This window comes from Mauremys reevesii, linkage group 2 (genome assembly GCF_016161935.1).
Source record: "Mauremys reevesii isolate NIE-2019 linkage group 2, ASM1616193v1, whole genome shotgun sequence".
NCBI classification, from domain to species: Eukaryota; Metazoa; Chordata; order Testudines; family Geoemydidae; genus Mauremys; species Mauremys reevesii.
Window position 1 is genome coordinate 91,688,127 of NC_052624.1, and position 20,337 is coordinate 91,708,463.

The 20,337-nt window shown below is 39.5% G+C and overlaps 1 protein-coding gene across 6 annotated transcripts in view; it reads right to left on the reverse strand.

The window, feature by feature from the left end:
- Positions 1–353: 353 nt before the first annotated feature.
- The window catches only part of AMPH (amphiphysin), a 212,523-nt gene continuing 192,539 nt past the window's right edge, over positions 354–20,337 (reverse strand). For 3 of the 6 annotated variants that reach the window (XM_039524652.1, XM_039524653.1, XM_039524655.1), the window contains 5 exons: positions 14,314–14,373; positions 10,224–10,361; positions 7,579–7,845; positions 5,795–5,896; positions 355–1,397 (listed from right to left, as the gene is read on the reverse strand). In XM_039524652.1, the coding sequence (XP_039380586.1) occupies positions 1,290–1,397; positions 5,795–5,896; positions 7,579–7,845; positions 10,224–10,361; positions 14,314–14,373 (675 nt within the window). In that variant the 3' untranslated portion in view covers positions 355–1,289. Of the gene's footprint in view, positions 1,398–5,794; positions 5,897–7,578; positions 7,846–10,223; positions 10,362–14,313; positions 14,374–20,337 lie in introns of all 6 variants that reach the window. The other 3 variants (XM_039524651.1, XM_039524656.1, XM_039524650.1) reach the window with 2 other exon arrangements.

Here is a 20,337-nt window from a genome sequence, read left to right on the forward strand (position 1 = left end):
AGAATAGAAAATGTGAACTACAGTTGTGCATTAACCAAATCCCAGGTAAGTGCCTTCATTCGTGGTCAGAAACTAATTGGGGGTTAGAGCTCTAAGACAAATTAATTCTGTTTGAAGAGCAGGTATGAGATGGTTTGTGCTAGAACTCACACATATGGGTATCTGTTGTGCTGAATATCTTTGGGTGGGGGGGAGGAATTTTGTTAGGATTATATTAATCCAATTTAACCAAACTTCAAAAACACTCTCAAAAACAGCTTCTTTTGGATCAACGGTTTATTTTGAATGACACAACACTGAAAAACATAATAGTTTACAGATGATTTCTTGATACAGGATACATTATATACCTTATTTTAAAAGGATCTGTGATGGTGTGCTGCATAAATACATATAGTGAAAATATATTGTTTTTGTCCTTCTTAGATATTTTTTGTTTTCATAATTCAGCCAATTAAAGTATAGATTAGCATTATAACCACTCTATCCACACAATCTCAAACTATTGCAGCTAGAAATAGAGGAGACTGAGCCATGCCTTCCAATGTTTTAGCAGCAATTATATGATGGTTATAATTGTTCATCTCAGAATGAAAATTTCACATTACAAACACAGATACTGTATAATGTTTTTGGCAATGGAGCAGCTAGCTTTGTTTTGGAACAAAGCTATTTACTGTAATGCCAGACCTTGTAAGAGCAATGCATCTATTAATGATACTACAGAGTCAAAGAACTACAATGGAAGGTAACATGTTAATGCATATGTATCTGTATGCACTTATATACACACAAGCATATATGTGTATATATGTTCAAAAATAACATTGAAAAACTTTGCAGCAGTTCATTTTTTTAAACACAACTTAATTTGACCTCATTACTAAAGGATTACTAATAAAATTTTCTGTAGTGCAGCAAGTCAATACAATACACTTAGTGCAGAGAAGTTAAGGTTCTCGTAGTGAGGAGGCTAATTTTAGATTTCATGGGAAAGGATCAAATACAGGATCACCATAGCTCCGACAAAGCACAAACAAACCTGTTGCCACATACGTGTGAACAAATAAGGACATTTCTCTTAATACATTTTTTTCATATACTGCTTCAGACAATGCTAACTTAACTGTTTGCATTCGTGCTCATTTGATGTGTTTCACCAAGCTTTGTCTGGCACCAGTCTGTAAACCATTAGCAGTTTAACTACAAAAGTGGGTTCCTGTGTTTCAAAGAGATTTAAAAACCTACCGACTGAGCTTCTTATAACACTGTTATGCCTGAGCTGAGAACTACTCCAAGGGCTTTGTGAAGTTCTCTGGGAAAAGTCCCTTATAGGTTACTGCATCTCTGTACTGCAGCCAATCAGATTCTTTAATGCCTGTCATCCAGCCAGCCTCCTGCAAGGTAAAAGGGAGAGTTTATAGGCAGACAGCATTTTACAGGTGCAAAATTGGAGGATGTGTTGAGGTCCTTTTAAAATTCATAGTGTTTAATATTAGGGGTGTGTTGGGGGGAACCTTCTAACCCCAACAAGTTAGAGAAAACACATGTTTTTCCTTTCCAATCACCCTAAATTCTCCCCTTTTTATGCAGGATAGTTCACTGTGGTGCCTATAGTGGAAGTTGGTGGTGACAACAGTTCCTGGGTCTGCCACTATTAAAGTACCTCTAAGATCCCAAAACCATGTACCCATTACTTGAAACTTTTCCAAAGATCCAGGCTGAAGCAGACACCTGGCACTGAAAACTTCACACCAAATTATTATAGTTTGGCAATTAACTAACTGAAAGCAGGGTCTTACAGGGTCCAGTGTTGGGGAAACTTAACTTTCTGTAGTGCTAACCCACTCTCCTTCTAATATTAATTCAACGTCTTTCAAAATATATCCTCTGCTCTCAGCTCCAGACCTTTTTGGCTAGGTCAATGCTGCAGCTGGGAGTGAGCCTCCCAGCCTGGGTAGACATCATACTTTAGGTGTGCTCCAGCTAGCATGTTAAATAGCGCTGTGGATGTTGCAGCTCCAGTGGAGACTTGACCTAGCCCCCTGAGCTGCAGCATTCACACTGTGAGCTAACATGAAGCAGTTCAATTGACCACAAAGAGGTCCATGAAATACAATATATTGAACTGCTCCTATAACTTAGGGCAGCAGAGATTGCTAAACAAATAGAGAGGAGATGTTGAGCATCCATGAAAGAGACAAAAATAGATGGGGGGGGGGAAAGGAGAGAGTGGGCCAAATTTTCAGTGTCCTCAACTACCCTATAACGTTGCAACTACACTGTTGTTGTTTCACATGTTAGGCACTGCAATTCGACGTCTTCTGTGCAGATCTCGCTGTTATAGTCTAACTTTAGGCATCCTTCTGCCGAGTGGCTTTAGGTAGGAGATGTGGCTTCAAGTGCCTGCTCCACCCCAGATAGGGACAGGTGAGATCTGAACATGACTCTTCCCATATTGTGTGGGACTACGCTAACCACTGGGCTATGGGCTATAAGAGGACAATATCCTCCTCCTGTGTTTTGTATGGGGTCCAATCCAATAGACATGCACTTCGGCAGCCTCTGAGCAAGTCCACCAAATCAGGCCCTTCAGGCGAAATCGTGGCTGTGGGGATTAGGCGGTGGGTGTCAGGTGATTGTGCACACAACCAGAAATGTTGGCACGTAGAGGACGTCAACTGACAGAAACCTAAGTGCCTACAAGGTTAGCAGACAGCTAAATGGAGTTTTTTGGGCTCTAACATCTGGACTTTAAGATTTAGAGCTAGATCCACAAGGGGATTGAGGTGCCTTATCTACATATGCAAGTGTCTGTATCCTGGCCATTTAATTTTAATCATTTTTGCCTACAAGTGACTGTACTTGCAAAACGGTGGGCACACTTATCTGAATCCAGAATAGTGTAGGTCCCAAATTAGAGGCTGTTTTTAAGAATATGATCCAGACAGTCACCAAATAACGAGACATGATGGAAACTCCTGACGTTGCATTGGGATTATTTTCTCAGGGTGTACTTGTAGAGGTTGAATGCTTTTGATAAAACTTCAACACCACACAAAATTACATCAAATTGTGATTATTCAATGGCTTTCTGAAGTGTCTAGTCAGGGGTGAAATGGCTTTCTAATTTCATCAGGACTGAATACCACTGAAGCAGGTAAGAATGACAATAATTTAGACTGGCAGTGAAATAAACCAGGGTAAATTTAACTGAGAAAATACCTTTCAAGCATGTGGCATGATTGAGACAGAAGGGGCAGTAGTAAATGACAGCTTCCTGATCATAGGAGGAGGCAGATTCTGCTAGGAACAGGGGCTCACTAGAACTTATCTTAATCAATTCAACTCAAGTATATTAGAAAAAGTGGAGTCACCAGGATCAAATAAGCACACTTTGTGCTTGTTTGATATGATCTGAAACTATGAATCGATACTATCAAATATACAAGAAATATGGCTTTAGATAGGCCACTTTCGAAGGAGGAAAAGTGAACAGCTGAGATAAAAAAATGAAAAAACTCAATCTTCTTTTGTCCATCACTAGGGTACGTTGTGGTATTATATTAAGTTTAACAATGATGATAAACATGAAGGGTAAATGTGCACTGAATAATAAATGCTAACTGAATTCAGAAACATGACTATATAAAGGTCTATTTTCTCCATCAATACTGTGATGGGGCAAGGCCAGATGGCTACAGTAAAGTAGTGAGGAACAGTTAAACAAATCCCTGGTATCATGGTAACCAAATGGCAGTTGCTTCAGGTTAACCAAGAAACCTGGGGCCAATTAAGATAGCTAGATTGATTGGGACACCTGAAGCCAATCAAGGGCTGGCTGGAACTAGTTAAAAGCATCCCAATTAGTCAGTGAGGTGTGGGTGCCAGGAGCTATAAGAGGGGGCAGTGCTGTTGGAGGAATGAAGCAGTACAAATCCATATCAGGTGTAAGGAAGGAGGCCCTGAGGTAATGGTGAAGGAGATATTGACTAGGGGCTGCTGTGGAGAACTGGCCCAGGGAATTCTTTAGCCTGAGGCTAACATACGTGTTCCTCACTACTTTACTGTAGCCATCTGGCCTTTCCCCATCACAATACACACAATTTACTCCAATTAATGCTAATAGGATTTACATGCAAACAACAAGAGAATAATATACCTTTATAGATTAACCCAACAAAGACTATGCTTATACTTAATACTCCAAGAAAAAAGAGCTAAGGAATATGGCCCAGACCCTCAGAAGTATTTCAGTGCCTAACTTCCATTGACTTCAATGGAAGCTAAGGGCCTAAGTAGCTTTGAACCTGATTCTGTCATCCTCACATTTAGTACCTTACTTTGTGAATAATGCCATTGAAATAAATGGGACTGCCCATGGATTAAGGTACTACTCAACTTGAATCAGGATAGCAGAATCGAGCTTTATAGAAGAATGTAGAGTCATGCTGAAAAAGTATCCAGTACAGTATACTAGAAATGTAAAAGAAATTATCCTGCTCGTATATTAAAGCAAGAGATCAGTTGATAACATTAGCACTTCTTAAAAGGAGTATTATGAGGACCCAATGTTGCAAACGTGCTGTCAGGAATAGTGCTTAGCATTCTGAATAGTCCCATAGAAGACAATAGGATTATTTAGGGTTGTAAGGAATATTTCCAGCACTACTTACTTGCAGGATCAGGCCTCAAAATGACAGAAATAAGTTCTTCATATCTTCCCCTACCAATGGGGAACTACTCAACAATAAGAAGCTTGGTAAAATAGGTGCAGTACCTTCCTTGAACTCTTTGAAAAGGTAAAATAATTTCTCCACTGCCTATGGAAGAAGGGTGTGTGTGTAGATCTATGTTTCAAGCAAAGCTGAAGAATGCTTTTTGTTCAAATCAAATTGTGATCTGGAGCTATGATCTCATTCAGCCTTATCCTTTGGGAGTCTTTCTATTAAATTCAATGGGCATTAGATGAGGCCAAAGTTTAGAGTAATACAATGTTTTTTAAATAGAAGATACAATTTTATATACTATTGCAAATGTTTGACATTTAAATGAAATTAAAACATTTTTGCATGTTCCAAGAAAACGAAAACTCTGTTGCCAATCTTTTATCAACAACATGAACACTTTTATGGGGGGGCCTGGTCCTCCACAGCCTATACCACTGGAGGGTTTGGCTGAAGCTGCCAGGTCTTTTGCCTGGGTAGGAAACTGCAGGATTAGTAGAAGCTGATATTTCCAGAACCAATACTGTAGGAGATTGACTTCCAGAGGGAAGAGTTAAAACTACAGAGTTACTATGCATAAATTGGTTGTAAGGTTACACAATTTGTGAGCATAATGCTCTATGGCCTAATTTGTATTGATCTGATCTGTTCAAATCTATATGTATAAGCTCCAGATACTAGACTACCAATTTTACTGCAATGTTAAAACAAGATTTATAGTGACCTAATGCACTATTTGTATGCATCTACTATGTGTAAATGAGTGTGTGTGAGAGAGAGAGAGAGAAAGAGAAGTAAAACCATAATTTAAAGCAGCCAAATGAAATCTAGAAGAATGTTGGTCCATAATGAAGGTTAAATCATACCATCAATACATCTACTGCATTTCCAGGTTATAATCCACATTGCCTTCTACTCTTAGATGAAAATGAAGTAAAGACAGTTTTAGTCTTAATATGTTCTAACAGTGACATTTTAAATGACTGCATTTCTTAACAACTCTAGATTGTTAGAAATATCTCCAGGAAAAGAAAAATAGCCAAAGAAATGGTTCCTCGGTTGTTTACCTGGTCATCTGTGGCCTCAGAAGGGATTACTAGCACAGTATCGCCTCGTTTTAAGTTAAGCTCGTCAGTATTAGCTGCCTCAAAATCATGTAGCACTTCAACCTGAAGAATACAAAACATGAGGATGTCATCTAGGGAAAGTACTAAGAAAAAATATGTAGAAACAAATTATCTCTTTCGCGACTCACGTTTAACAATGTGCACCTGTACTGTGCTTTCAAACTCTCAAACACACTGCCATGGCATTGCCTCTCTTTCAACTGATATCACTGCACATACACTCCATTTTTTTTGTTTGATATGTCTGTTCATTCCATGTTTTTCTATTCTCTTCCATGAAGAAAATCACATATTAAATATGAATGTATTCACTCATTCCTTCAATGACAGGTGGGTCCTCTCAGCTCAGAGGGCTCTGGAGGATTGGTGATGCTGCAACATCCCATACGTGCTGCTGCTTGGACAAATCCTGCTGTCCTTATTCATAGAATGGCATCACTGGAGGCTTTCCTGAGGAAGGGTGAAAGGATTTGGCCACCCTATCTTAGGCAAACTGATCAGGGACTTAGAGTGATGCTAATACCCTAGTGATATCTGCGGTTCTGGGCTTTTGATCTTACTCCTGAAGGAATCCTCCCTGTAAATAATACTGAGGAAAATGGTATAATTCCAGTGGTCAGTTAAAGGTGTGGGTAATGGGAATCCTGCTGTGTGGACTGGAAAGCACTCTTGTTTTCTGGCAAATTAGGGCTATGATATTTCTCACTTCAACTAGTAATTATTGACAAGATAATCTGTTTGCAGAGCTAAACTGTTTCTTTAATTAAATAATTTTATCTCCATAAGTAGATACCATATTCTAGTTTCTTTGATGGCAACTAATCCCATGGCATCACTGCAGCAAAGCCAGGAATGGTAATGTGCATTCTCACTTAACTCACGAGAGTTTGGTGAAAAATAGAGGAACACTGTCAGTGTGTCTTAAGTCATAGTCACATGACATGTCTCACTCTTACCTGTTATTTTTGAAGTCTGCAAAGAACATTTGTGTATGAGAACAGAAAAAAACAATCCAGAATAACTTTGCATAACCATGGCTTGTTATGGGACTAGTTAGACTGAACTATCCAAATTATAATAGAGAGCACATGAACTTCATTCATCTTCGCTCAGCTTATCTATTAGTCAATCATTCTGAAATAAGAAACATCAGATACCTGGGAACCAAGAAACACAAAGGTTCTTGGCAGCCAACAAACACTTAGGGCAGAATTTCTCAGACCTGCCCACTGAAATATAATGTTTTTCAACATGATCACCTTAAAAGCTACTCTAATAATATGTGGAATCTTGTTTGCATTGAAGTCAACTGCAAAAGTTTCATTGACTTCAATGGGGCCATGATTGCACTGGTAGATTTTCAGGCCAGAAAGGAACACTTTGATAATCTACTCTAACCTGCTGCATAATGCAGGCCATAGAAATTCTCCCAACATATTAAAATATTTTCACTGCTCTGATTAGATTAGTGCATTTGCACATTTGGACTGAATGCCATAATTCTACCTGGATCATGTTTGCACATAAAGAACAGTACAAGTAAAGTTTTATTTCCCCCTTTACGTAGAAAAAACAATTCAAGGAAAAATAGCTTGACATTTTTGCTATTTAACCACATAGCTGTCAGCCTAAATAAACTGTACGCCCCTGGATATACTTACTTACACTTGGTGCTAGGTTTAAAGGAATGTTTAAAACAAGAGTGACTAAATACTCAAGTGGACCTTAAAGAGAAAGCCAGGTGGCATTCCATGGGCTGCATCATCCGCCGACACAGGCTGTTCCTCAGAGGATGTAGTTTGGATTTCTTCAATGGTTTTCTGCTCACTTACAACCTGGGAAGGTTCACTGGCATCACTTTCAATGCCCTGAGTGCCAACGTCTTCCACAACATCTTCGGATTCATTCACTATGACTTCATGTTCCTCTCCCTCCCCTTCATTGTTTGATGCTGGCTCTATTACTAGTGAAGGGATGCTGCTGACTTTCTCCTGGGGGAAAAAAAACAGAAAAAGAGAGAAATGTTAAGAGCATGATTAATTAGCCTCGTTAGCACTGACCCCCTACTTGGTAAGGCAACGCCCATCTTTTCATGTGCTGTATATTTATACCTGCCTACTCTATTTTTCACTCCATGCATCTGATGAAGTGGGTTGTAGCCTACGAAAGCTTATGCCCAAATAAATTGGTTAGTCTCTAAGCTGCAACATGGACTCCTCATTTTTATTTCTAAAAAGTATGAAACAAAACTTTTATTTATTTGCTTTTCTGTTTATGAGAGAAAATACGGATATATTTTCCTCTCATGCACAGCTGATCTTCTCACTGACGAGAGCTATGCTAGTGCATCTAGGGGATAATATCCTCCCAGTTTGTGACTGCTGGTCTCTATTCCTTCCCATGTCAATTCTGTATCTTACTTCCCATGGATTATAACTGTCACCATAGCAGACAATAAAACACTCTGCACCTTATTCTGTTTTCGCTTAGGCCCCTGTCCAACTTCCAGTGAAATTAATGGGAGTACTTCCACTAACTTCAAAGTGCTCTGGATCAGGCCATAACACTGCCGTAAATCAGAAGTAACTCCACTTATGTCAGTGAAGTAAGACTAGTGTAAACTTTGTGGAAGATCAAAATCAGGCAGGCTATATTCACTTGCAATAGTTTAAACACCAATTAAAGTTCTCCCTGATTTACATCAGCATAAACAAGAGAAGAGACCACATGAAGCTCATTACAATCATGTTAATATAAGAGCCCTATTCAGACAGGATTTTAGGCAGCTGTCTGGAGTGTGCAACCCTTTAAAGGCCGCATTTGCCAGCTATTCACCTAGCCAACATATCAATTCAGCCTGGTGCTCAAGGGAAATACCTCTCCCCCAGTTCTTTAGCATTTGTCATTAATGTGTGTGTGTGGGTGGAAGAGATTGTGTAAATGAGTTTCCCAAATCTGAATCTGTACCTCTTCTCCCAACCCCCCATGGGGAAGCAAGTAGAACAGAGGATGACCAGGTCTATCAATTGTTTTATTTATATAGTCTGGGTTAAAAATACCCCCAAACCCTACATAAAGAGAGAATTTGTATTGATGGGTCAGGGGCTGTTCTGATTATTATTAATTATTTGTACTGTGGTAGCACCTAGGGGCCTCAACTTCATTGTGTAAGGCACTGCATAAGCACATAACAAAAAGCAATCCACAACCTGAAGCGCTTGAGACAACAGGAGGGTGATTGAAACAAACAGATGTGAAGAGCCCAAGGTGATGGTGACATGGAAGTCCTCAATCCCTAGAGTGCCAGAGTAACACCTGGGGTCTTTTCTTTGGTCTCCAGTTGCTGAAAAGCTGGAAGCCAGCCTGACCACACACTAGAACAGGGGTAGGCAACCTATGGCACGGGTGCCGAAGGCGGCACGCGAGCTGATTTGCAGTGGCACTCACACTGCCCGGGTCCTGGCCACTGGTCCAGGAGGGCTCTGCACTTTAATTTAATTTTAGATGAAGCTTCTTAAACATTTTAAAAACCTTATTTACTTTACATACAACAATAGTTTAGTTATATATTATAGACTTCTAGAAAGAGACCTTCTAAAAACATTAAAACGATTACTGGCATGCGAAACCTTAAATTAGAGTGAATAAATAAAGACTCGGCACACTGCTTCTGAAAGGTTGCCGACTCCTGCACTAGAATATCCTTGCAATTTATTTCTTCTAGAGTTGCACAGGATTCAAGGCCTAACTTTCACAGGTGCCCGGGGGCATGAAGGGCAGTTTGGTACCCAACTCCCAATGGGAATAAGTGGGAGTTAGGCCTTTGCTACCCTGTGTGCCTCTGAAAATCTCCCCCATTGAGCACTCACCACCCCATTGACTTCAATGGGAATTACATGTGCTCAGCATCTCTGAACACCAGTGCACTTGATCTTATTTATTATTGGGGAAAAAAGAGCAGTTAGATAAAAAACACATCTGAAGAGTCTCAAAGCTCTGTTTAACAAGCCACTGCTCTTCAGATTTCTAGCTAATGGAATGAAATAGCTTCTGCTTAGCTTTAGGATTATTTGAGCCTGTTATAAACCCCAGAACACATCTGAGAAGTATCTGTCAATTGTAAAGTCATCAGAAATGATTTTTGGCACACTGGGCCAGATTCCCAGCTGGTATAAATTGGCATAGCTCCATTGAAGTCAGCGGTGCTACTTCATACCAGTGTCACTTAAAGCAGAATGGGGGCCAATATGGACAGATACATCATCTCTCTCCTGAGAAGGGGTGTTGTGGTAACTCAGGCCAGGAGACATGAACAGTCCAGTATTTTCTTTTGTGTAGTGCTTCAGAAAGCATCCCGACAACATCTTACCTGAGCCACCTCTGCTTCCTTCTCTTCTATTTTAGGTTTGTCACCTTCATCAGCTGTTTCAGCTGCAGCAGCACCTTCACTGACTTCAGTTACAACAACATTTTCAACTGCACCTGCATCTTCAGTTACAGCTACCATCTACAGCCAACAGAAAATGGAAACCGTTCAGCCACATCCATCATTCTGGACAACAGTTATTCACCAACTGCACCCAGGCCACTTTAAAGAGCTCCAGTCTTTGATCAATAGATAGATAGATATAAACGGGCATCAATTCACTTATTTAGATCCATTAGACAATAATAATAATAGGGAGATATACCTATCTCATAGAATTGGAAGGGACCCTGAAAGGTCATCAAGTCCAGCCCCCTGCCTTCACTAGCAGGACCAAGTACTGATTTTGGCCCCAGATCCCTAAGTGGCCCCCCTCAAGGATTGAACTCACAACCCTGGGTTTAATAGGCCAGTGCTCAAACCACTGTGGGCTTTATTGTGATCTCACACTGGTTTTATACCAAGGTAATGCCACTGATTTCAGTGGAGTGTCTCTGTATTTACATCAAAGTAAATACGAAGAGAATCATGCTGTTAGATGCTATTCTGCACCTTATGCTTAAAGGTGGGAAAAACCTGTTATGATGCTTCCTTAGTATATTTAGCGGCATCAACAAAAGTTACTTCTTCAGGGAAGTTACTTCCTAAGGCATTAGCTAAAAGAAAAATGGATTAAAGGCATACGGCTGCATATTGGGATGGCTCCTTACTGGGCACAGATATAAAACACATTCTACAATAAAAAAAAAAGTTTTAGAGCAGAGTTTGAGGGTTCATTTGCCTTTAAGCTGCATTGCTGGAGAATTTGCCTCTAGGAGAGGGCAGAATGGGTCTGCACTGCACTTTACACATGGGTTCGGCTGGAGAAGGGCCACTTTCACCAGGGCTGCGGCTCTATAGGAACCCAGCAGCAGAGGCTCTCCATGGAACATAATGAATGGATGCCTTGGCCACATCCCCTCCCCAGCTAGTGTCATCTGCTAAGGGGGCTCGGCAAAAATGAAAATTCATACTCCACAACCAAGCAGCTTCATTATGGTATTTCTGTTTATCACGCCATAGTGAAATTGGGGGTAAAAATGATTCACTTTCCCCTCCACCACTGCATGAATCCCCTCCACCACTGCATCTAGCAGAATAGGCTTTGGTGGCTAAGAGTCTGATAATCCTTGTTGCCTCATATCAGATAGCTGCTTCATGGATAAGGCTGATCACATCCAATCTGAGTTGGCTGCCATCATTGCTGGACATTACACTGGTCCCTGCCATCATTAACTCTTAATGAGGCTGGTAAACAAATCTTTCCAATTTTCTTTACAGAAGATAAGAAAAGCTAAAATATATTGTGTGAATTTATAGAGAGACTTTAATTTTAATTGCATTTGACACAGAATCAAGTATACACGGCTTTAACGGGCAGCCAGATCAAATTATACCAGCATACGTCATGGGACTTGTGACTAAAGACATCAGGGCAGGCCTTCTTTGTACTACCAATTTCAGCAGTCTTGCTTCAATAAGAGATTTAAATAAACAATAGTTGTAAAAACCCAGAGAGAAGCTAATGGAGGAGAGATGGGGGAGGCAGTGCATATTAGTTTGCTTTTATACACTATGCTTCTAACAAAATTCTATAGAAATTGATCCTGCTATCTGATGTGATCAGAATCAACACTTCTTTTCTATTTATTGGATTTGTGCAGTCCATTTTCCATGAAGGAAGCATGTTCTAATTTCACAAATATCAGTCCTAAAACACAGTACACCTAAATAGTCAGACTCTGACAGCCCTTTCTCATAAGTCACCGTATGTACAGCATGCATCAAAATGGAATGATAATTCATTCTTGTGACAGACTATAACAAGAAAAGAAAGAAAATCGTAAATATGGGATTTTGTCGATATTACCAGAGTAAGTGGCAAAAATGAAGCCATTTCTCTCTATCATATCTCAACATTTTGGATTAGCCCCTTAGCTATTTAGGATGAAATCCTACCTCCATTTAAATCAATGGCAAATTTCCCATTTACTTCACTGAGACCACAATTTCACCCTAGGTAGCAGTGGTGAATAATACAGGTATTTGTATATCTACATATGCTACCTGATTTCATATTGTAAACAAACCCTCCTGTATACAAAAAAGGTGTAAGTAAGAGGAGAAACATGGCCCAAGGTATTTACTGCTGGGGGAAGTCTATGAGTTAATAGGATCTAGTCCATAATGTTTGACCTGAATACTGCATGCCAGTTTTCACTAATTTAAGATTGGTCTCAATGGCTGGATTTAAAAAGGGACTGGATAATTTTTATAATTAATTATAATTGTAGCTAAGCAAGCTAATATAATGCTATGGGGAACTAAAGCTCATGCTTTAGGGAATAAATCCATTGCCTGCAGAGGTCTGGATGGATTTCCCATGTACAGAACTGCACAATTGGCTAAACAAATAATGGTGAGAGTGTGTGGGTCTCTCTCTCAAGCATCACATACCACCTTCTGCTGCAGGCAGGATACAAGACTCGATGGATAGAGTTTGGCAGCTGTTATGCATTGAACAAATATTGCCAATTTAAATATGAGATTCGATGCATGTGTGTGCGGGGTGAATGTGCCATGCAAGAGAGGTTGAGTTTACATATACACTATACTAGAGAGCTTGATGAACAGTTACATTTTGAAGACATTAGTCAGCTTGCACTTTGTGGACAGTAAGGGATTTCTTGAATACAAGCTGCTGGAGCAGACATATCAAGAGTGACAAGCCAAAGGCTCTAAAAGAAAGATGGTGTTGTATTTGGTATTATTTCAACCCTCAGATTTAGAGAAGTAGGGCTTGATTGACCACTACATTACTCCATTGTCATGCATGTGTAACTCCATTGATTTCAATGCAGCTACGCTGGTGTAAAATTGGAATAATGCAGTGGTGAATCGGGCCTATAATTTTCTGTTTAAATGGAAAAAAAAACAGCATTACACTTCAGGGCTTGATTCTCCATTCACACCAATGTAAAGCAGTAGCAATTCTAGTGAAGTCAATGAACCAAATTCTACCCTCAGTTACCCTGGCGTAAATTTGGAGTAACTTTACTGATAGTAGTAGATTTACTCCAAATTTACACCAGCATAACTGAGAGCAGAATTTGGCCCACTGGAGTTACAATCATCTGAAACCAGAATAAGTAGTGAATCGGTCTATGATATTGTAGCAAATACTTACACACCAGAGTTCAGAAACTTATAAAAAGAGAGGTAGTTAGCATCTTGCAGGATTGGACCCAAATTGAGGAGTTACTGGAGTTTACAGTTTCCTTATTTTTCAATCCTTTTTCCCATTTCTGGATGTATTTAATTTCCAGTCACTAGTGCTGAAATCCTCATGTTACTCTCACCATAATTTAAAATGCATTGTCAAGGTTGCACTTTAGTAAACAAGGATCCAGAATAAATAGTATATGTTTTCTCACACACATGAGAACATAACCTAAAACAAACAGTTGATCAGAGGGTACCTGGTCTTAAAGAGAAATTTAATATTTCATTAAATCTTTTAGTTGTTTTTAACTATATCTAATGAAATGCCCAATTTGTGCTTTAGAAAATAAAGTTGTAAGATAATTATATTCTAACTTCTGTTTCGGTTTAGGGCTTAGCATTCTAGAAAAATGGAATGATGAATGAAAGCAATTAAAAAAAAAAGACACTATTAGCAGCATAGACAAACAAATCCACAGGAAGCGTTAAAGCCTTTCAAACTCCATGGCAGCATATTTTTTGTTCATTCTGAATGTCAATAGAAACAACATATCACCTTCTACCACATAACCACATTCTTACCTGTCCTAAAATATTTATGATAGTATACTACTGCAACAGATAGGTTCTAAAATAGGTCTCAGTTGAATTGACCAGTTCTACTGGCCTGCATATTCATAACATGGAAACAAAAAACCAACACACACAACTTTGTGACACTTTTCTTGAAATATTAAAGAACATAGACCCTCCTACAGCTGTTCATATTTACCTCACTCCCTTCCTCAGCAATCCCAGTTGCCTCCTTTTCACCTGCTGTGACAGTCTCCTGCTAAAAAGGAAATATGGTCAGCACATTAATTTAGAGTTTTTGGCAACCGAAAAGTATGCATGAATAAAATGTAATGGCAGCAGGGCATGTACTGGATGCAACAAAATGAATAGCTGAAGCTCAATGGCAGAATATATGGAAGCTTATTCAGATATTGTCTGGCAAAACAAACCATTCTTATTACAACACAGCATCAGAGCAACAAGTCAGCATAGCCTTAGAACTAAGAAAATTAATCGTTTCCTCCCGCTTCATCGCCATTATCATGCTGAGAATTTGAAGAGCTCCATTATTAATTTTTTATGGTTATTCTCATGGTAATGTTAGCTTTGAAAAAATTTTGATAAGTACCTTCCTCAGAGTACTGCTGACCTTCTGGATTACAGCAATCTCAAACTTTTCCTATAGCTGGCTACAACTATCGTCGTCCCTCCTCCCGTAACCCAACATTTAATTCATATTTTCCTCTTGGGATTTCTCAAAAATGAGAGACTCTTTTTGATGCTCATTGGACAGTGATTCATTTAAGTGAACTGTGCAGAAAGCAATGTTGTTGCACAGAATGTATTGTTTCCCAATTAACCAAGGGCTGGTCTACACTACAAAGTTAGGTTGGCTTAACTACATTGCTTAGGGCTGTGAAAAATTTCACGCCCTCTGAAACATAGTTAAGCCTCTCAGAAGAGCCTCTTCCATTGCCGTAGTAACTGTCCACACCACAGCAGCGCATCTGTAGCCATGCTGCTGTAGTGTTTCTAGTGTAGACATACCCACAACCTACTTTAAGGTCTGATTCAATGGGGCTCAAACATATGCCTAAAGTTAAAAGTTAACAATGTGATCAAGTGCTTTGCTGAATAGGGGCCTCAGGTCTTTTCATGAGGTACTCAGATGTGTTAAAAAACTACTATGATGTAATTGGCTCCCCATACCTGGTATTTTCTTCAGTGTAGATGGGATTTAACACTAAGGCCCTCTAGACAGGAGGAGTAAAACTGTACTAACTGCAAGACCTGTTGGAAAACAGATGACAAGTACATTTCTTCCAGAACTTTTCTGGACTACCATTTCCTAGCTGTTTTCCAGTTCTATTGTAGCATGCACAGTTTTAACACCAAGGTAGACGCAGCTGTGGACAGGGATTATTTAAAAATAGGCTATATAATCTACCTTCATAGAAAAATTTTAGCATGCTTTCTGAATGTGGGGGTAACCCAGTCTGCATCAGTATTGTGTATGAACACAAAGCATGTTACAGTCATGTTTGGCTACAGCCATAGCCGAAAATAGTTTACACATAATAATGTAGACAGAGTCTCAATTAGCAATCTTCACAAGCCTGTAATTGTCACTCCAGAATTGCACAAACTTCATTAGAAATGGTGGTTTTTTTCCCCTAACAAAAGGATGCTGTGTTATTTCTGAACTTCATATCAATCATGTTTTTTAATCTAATCCTCTAGTATTGCCTGCAGTCACATCATAAGCCCTAAGCATGTCCAGATGCCAGGGCAAGTCAATTGCTATCAGCTGTGTTACTATGGAAACCTCTCACAGCTTTATCCTGTTAAAATTACAGTGTTATATAACCCTTTTTATTATTATTAATTCTCCTTTGACGCTACCAAAGCTGACTTCTTGAATTTTTTTTATCTATTTACACTGCAAGCGTAAGTGAGAATTTAGATGCATGACTATATGAACAAAGCTTGATCATAAAATTATAATTTCTTATAAGAAGTAAACACACACACATGCACCAAATGCAATTTTCTGCTGAGTTGACGTACACAATTTTTTTTATATTGATCATATAAAAATGGTCTCTCTCAAACTGGCACTTTTGCTGATTAGTACCCTGACTTTTTGTATGCTTACTGGAAAACTTATAAATGTATGCCATAACATACATTTCTCGGTCAACTTACCTTCAGAGGTGCCAACCCTAAACACCACTGTGCACTCATCTAGAGATGTGTGTATGTCAGACCTGACCCATTTCTTTATTTTAAAAACATACTGCACTATTATACAGTCATAATCCCAAACGGCACAGTTCACAATCATTATTGCATTAGTGTAGAATACTCTAGCATTTTTATAATGAAGTATTCACAGAGCTTGCCGTATTTAACAACTCTTACTATTCAGCTGAAAGTTTGTGGCCTAGTGGGAGGAAGGAAGTGTTTAAGAGAGAATGTGTTGATGGGAACCCATTGTGATGGGTTAGATCACAGAACCCCCCCTTGGGAGCTGCCACCTGATGTGCCAAGACTACTTCTACCCCTGCTTTCCCGCCAGCTCAGGACCCCAGCACCCTGTCTTGCTGAGCCAGACACTCCCGTCTGCTCCAACACACACCCAGGGTCTGAATTACTCACCCCAAAGCTGCAGGTTTACCTGAAAGCAGCTAACAGAAGTGTTCTTGTCTTTAACACTCAGATGCCCAACTCCCAATGGGGTCTAAACCCAAATAAATCTGTTTTACCCTGTATAAAGGTTATGCAGGGTAAACTCATAAATTGTTCGTCCTCTATAACACTGATAGAGAGATGCACAGTTGTTTGCTCCCCCAGATATTAATACATACTCTGAGTTAATTAGTAAAAAGTGATTTTATTAAATACAGAAAGTAGGATTTGAGTGGTTCCAAGTAGTAACAGACAGAACAAAGTAAGTCACCAAGCAAAATAAAATTAAACACGCAAATCTATGTCTAATCAAACTGAATACAGATAATCTCAGCCTCAGAGATGCTTCAGTAAGTTTTTTCCTGAGACTGGACACTTTCGAGGCCTGGGCACAATTCTTTCCCCTGGTACAGCCCTTGTTCCAGCTCAGGTGGTAGCTAGGGGATTCTTTATGATGGCTCCTCACCTCCCTTTGTTCTGTTCCACCCCTTTATATATCTTTTGCATAAGGCGGGAATCCTTTGTCCCTCTCTGGGTTCCTACCCCCTTCTTCTCAATGGAAAGACACCAGGTTAAAGATGGTGACATGATCACATGTCACTGTAAGACTTCATTACCCACTTGCCAGCACACATACATACAGGAAGCCTTACAGGTAAAACAGAGCCATCTGCAGTCAATTGTCCTGGTTAATGGGAGTCATCAAGATTCCAAACCACCATTAATGGCCCACACTTTGCATAATTACAATAGGCCCTCAGAGTTATATTTCATACTTCTAGTTTCAGATACAAGAGTGGTACATTTATACAAATAGGATGGTCACACTCAGTAGATTATAAGCTTTGTAATGATACCTTACAAGAAACCTTTTGCATGAAACATATTCCAGTTACATTATATTCACTCATTAGCATATTTTTATAAAATCATATTGACTGTAATGCCACACCCAAAAAAGCCCATTTGCTAGGCACAGCACCTTAGCAAGAAAATATTTAAAAATAATGGACCAGATTCTCAGAGGGTGTAAATCATCTTAGCACCACAGAGCTTTTCCAATTTACACCAGAAGAGGATCTGTCCTAACATTGCAGCTGTTTTCTTGTCCCACAGTCATATCAGGCCCTGAAGTTCAAGAATGAATTTGGTCACTTGTACTGGATCCCGTGGAAGGGATTGATCCAATGAACATCCTTTTACTTGCAATGTTATGTTCAAAAGTGTGGTGAGGTGTTAAAGCCTACTCCCAACACAGCTTGTAGAATATATATCTTGGTCCCATCTCTATTGGTTTTCATTCCTGTGGAGTATCTTGTCCACAGTCTCATGATAGCAAATGTTATTTTCCAAGATGCTTTATATTAATCTATGGATATTTTATCTTTTGACCATTTATTTCAGCTAATATTTTCCTTGATAGCATGTTAATATCCTTGATCGTTGTCATTCCTACCTGAGTTTCTGATTTTCTAAGTTTGGCTACCTCACTGCTATATATTCCAACATGTGATAGAATCCATTGAAAAATCAATTTATTGCCTTGCTCTCTGATCCTCTGAGCCTCCTTATGAACTGTATTGTTGACAGCATTCCGATTTCTTGAAAAGGAACTGAGGATTGCTTCTTGCAAGTCAACAATCATGAGAACATCCACCTCTATTTGTTTTTTTTTCTTCCATTTTTGAATACACTGAGAATAGCTTTCATTTCAGCCATATAATTCAAATTGATGTATCCCAACCTAATGCTCTTCCTTGTACTCCCTCCATTGAGGCTACCAGATGTAGACACACAACCACTATTCTTGAAGTATTTGTCTGACGAACCACCGGTGTACGCATAAATCTGTTTGCCTTGTGACTGACACTGCTGGATGGTCTTTTCTTCCATTTTCCTTAGTGAAACCAAGTCCAGGTGTTCCTTCGAGCAAGGTTTCAAAAGAAAGAGATATTTACCAAAGTAAATAGGTTCACATGGAGGAATTAATGGGCATACAAGATTCTTCAGGCACTTTACCTTCCTATCATCATGAAATGCCGCTGTTTCTTTAGTAGCCTTTACGCCTCTTTTGAAACAAGACAATCCTTTCAGCCTTGATTTGGTTTTTCAGTTCCTCAGCAATGACATTCAGATGAAGATGATTTCCATACCAAATTAACTGTTCTTTGCTATGATTCTCAAGACTCGCAAATTGCTGTTGGAGTAGATGTTACAGATGCAGTTATCAGGTGAACTGCAGACGACTGCACAAGGTCAGTCTTGGCAAGGCTACTGGGAGCAAATGTGTTACTAGAGAGATGAGGCATATTCAAGTATTGGGAGATTATTGTTTTCAGAGACCTAACACAAGAACCCCAATTAGTACTGGAGTTACATCATGGATGTTTCAGTCTCTTCTTTGCTTTGAATGCAATATTTGTGGTCCAAACCTTAGTTCTGTGGCCAAGGTCATTCCAAAATATACAAGGTTCTTCTCCAACAGCAATACCTACTCCATCCAATAGTATGGTAAATGGACTTTTTTTGGCTGGACTCAGCTGGAATATGTTCCTCTGCCTGACTAATTACAATTACCAAGTTGTCATTCAATTCATTCTCCATTACAGCTATTTCATACATGTATGCATATGATTTCAAGCAGCCTGGCAGTTCAAAGGAGCTCAGCAGGAAAAGAAGAGGACTTAAAACTGAGGGGTGAGGAATTCCCACACTGACTGGTCTTGTCACAAAAAGTACCATTTAGTCTTACTGTTGTTTTCCTGTACTGTAGCAAATCTCTTATCCAGAGGCACGTTTAGCCACAAATTCCCATCTCTCTAAATCTCACTCAGAGTTTATTGTGCCAGACTCTATCAAGTGCTGAACTGAGATAAAAAAAAAAAAAAGAGAGAGAGACTCTTATTGATGACTGTGGTGGCTTTAGTTGGAATCCATCAATAACAGGCTGACAGAAGGCCACCATCAGGTCCAAAGTTGAGTGAAAGGCCTGTATGCCATTTGGGTACGTTTTAGCTTCCCTTCTTTTAGAAGCCACCATAGGAACCTTGATTGTACCATTCTTTCCATTATCTTATAGAAGTGACTAGTGAAAGATACAAACTGCTAGCTTCCTGGAGAAGAGGGATCCCTGCCAGTCTTAAGAAGAGGAACAACAATTGCTGACTTCCACTGTTTAGGTACCTTCAGTCGTTTATGCCGTCCAACAACCTGGCTTTAGCCCTCTTCCCAAAGTTCTTTATCATATGTCCATAGATAAGGTCCAGTCCTTGGGATTTGCTTGGTTCAAACTTCTATTGCATCTTGGAGCTCGCATATAAGAGATCTTTTTGACACTAAGATACTCAGTTGGATATGTAGCCATGGTTTTAGATTCTCTTGGGTCTTTCCTCTTGAATAAGCCATCTTGTGTTTTGCACCAGCTCTGTCCTCATCTTTACATGTCAGCATGCTATTTATCTGTCACAGTCTTTCTCACATATATGTCCCAGAGCCCTCAGTTTTAAAAGAGCCTCATGCTCCAATCTGGCACCTGCAATTAGTTGCAAGCACA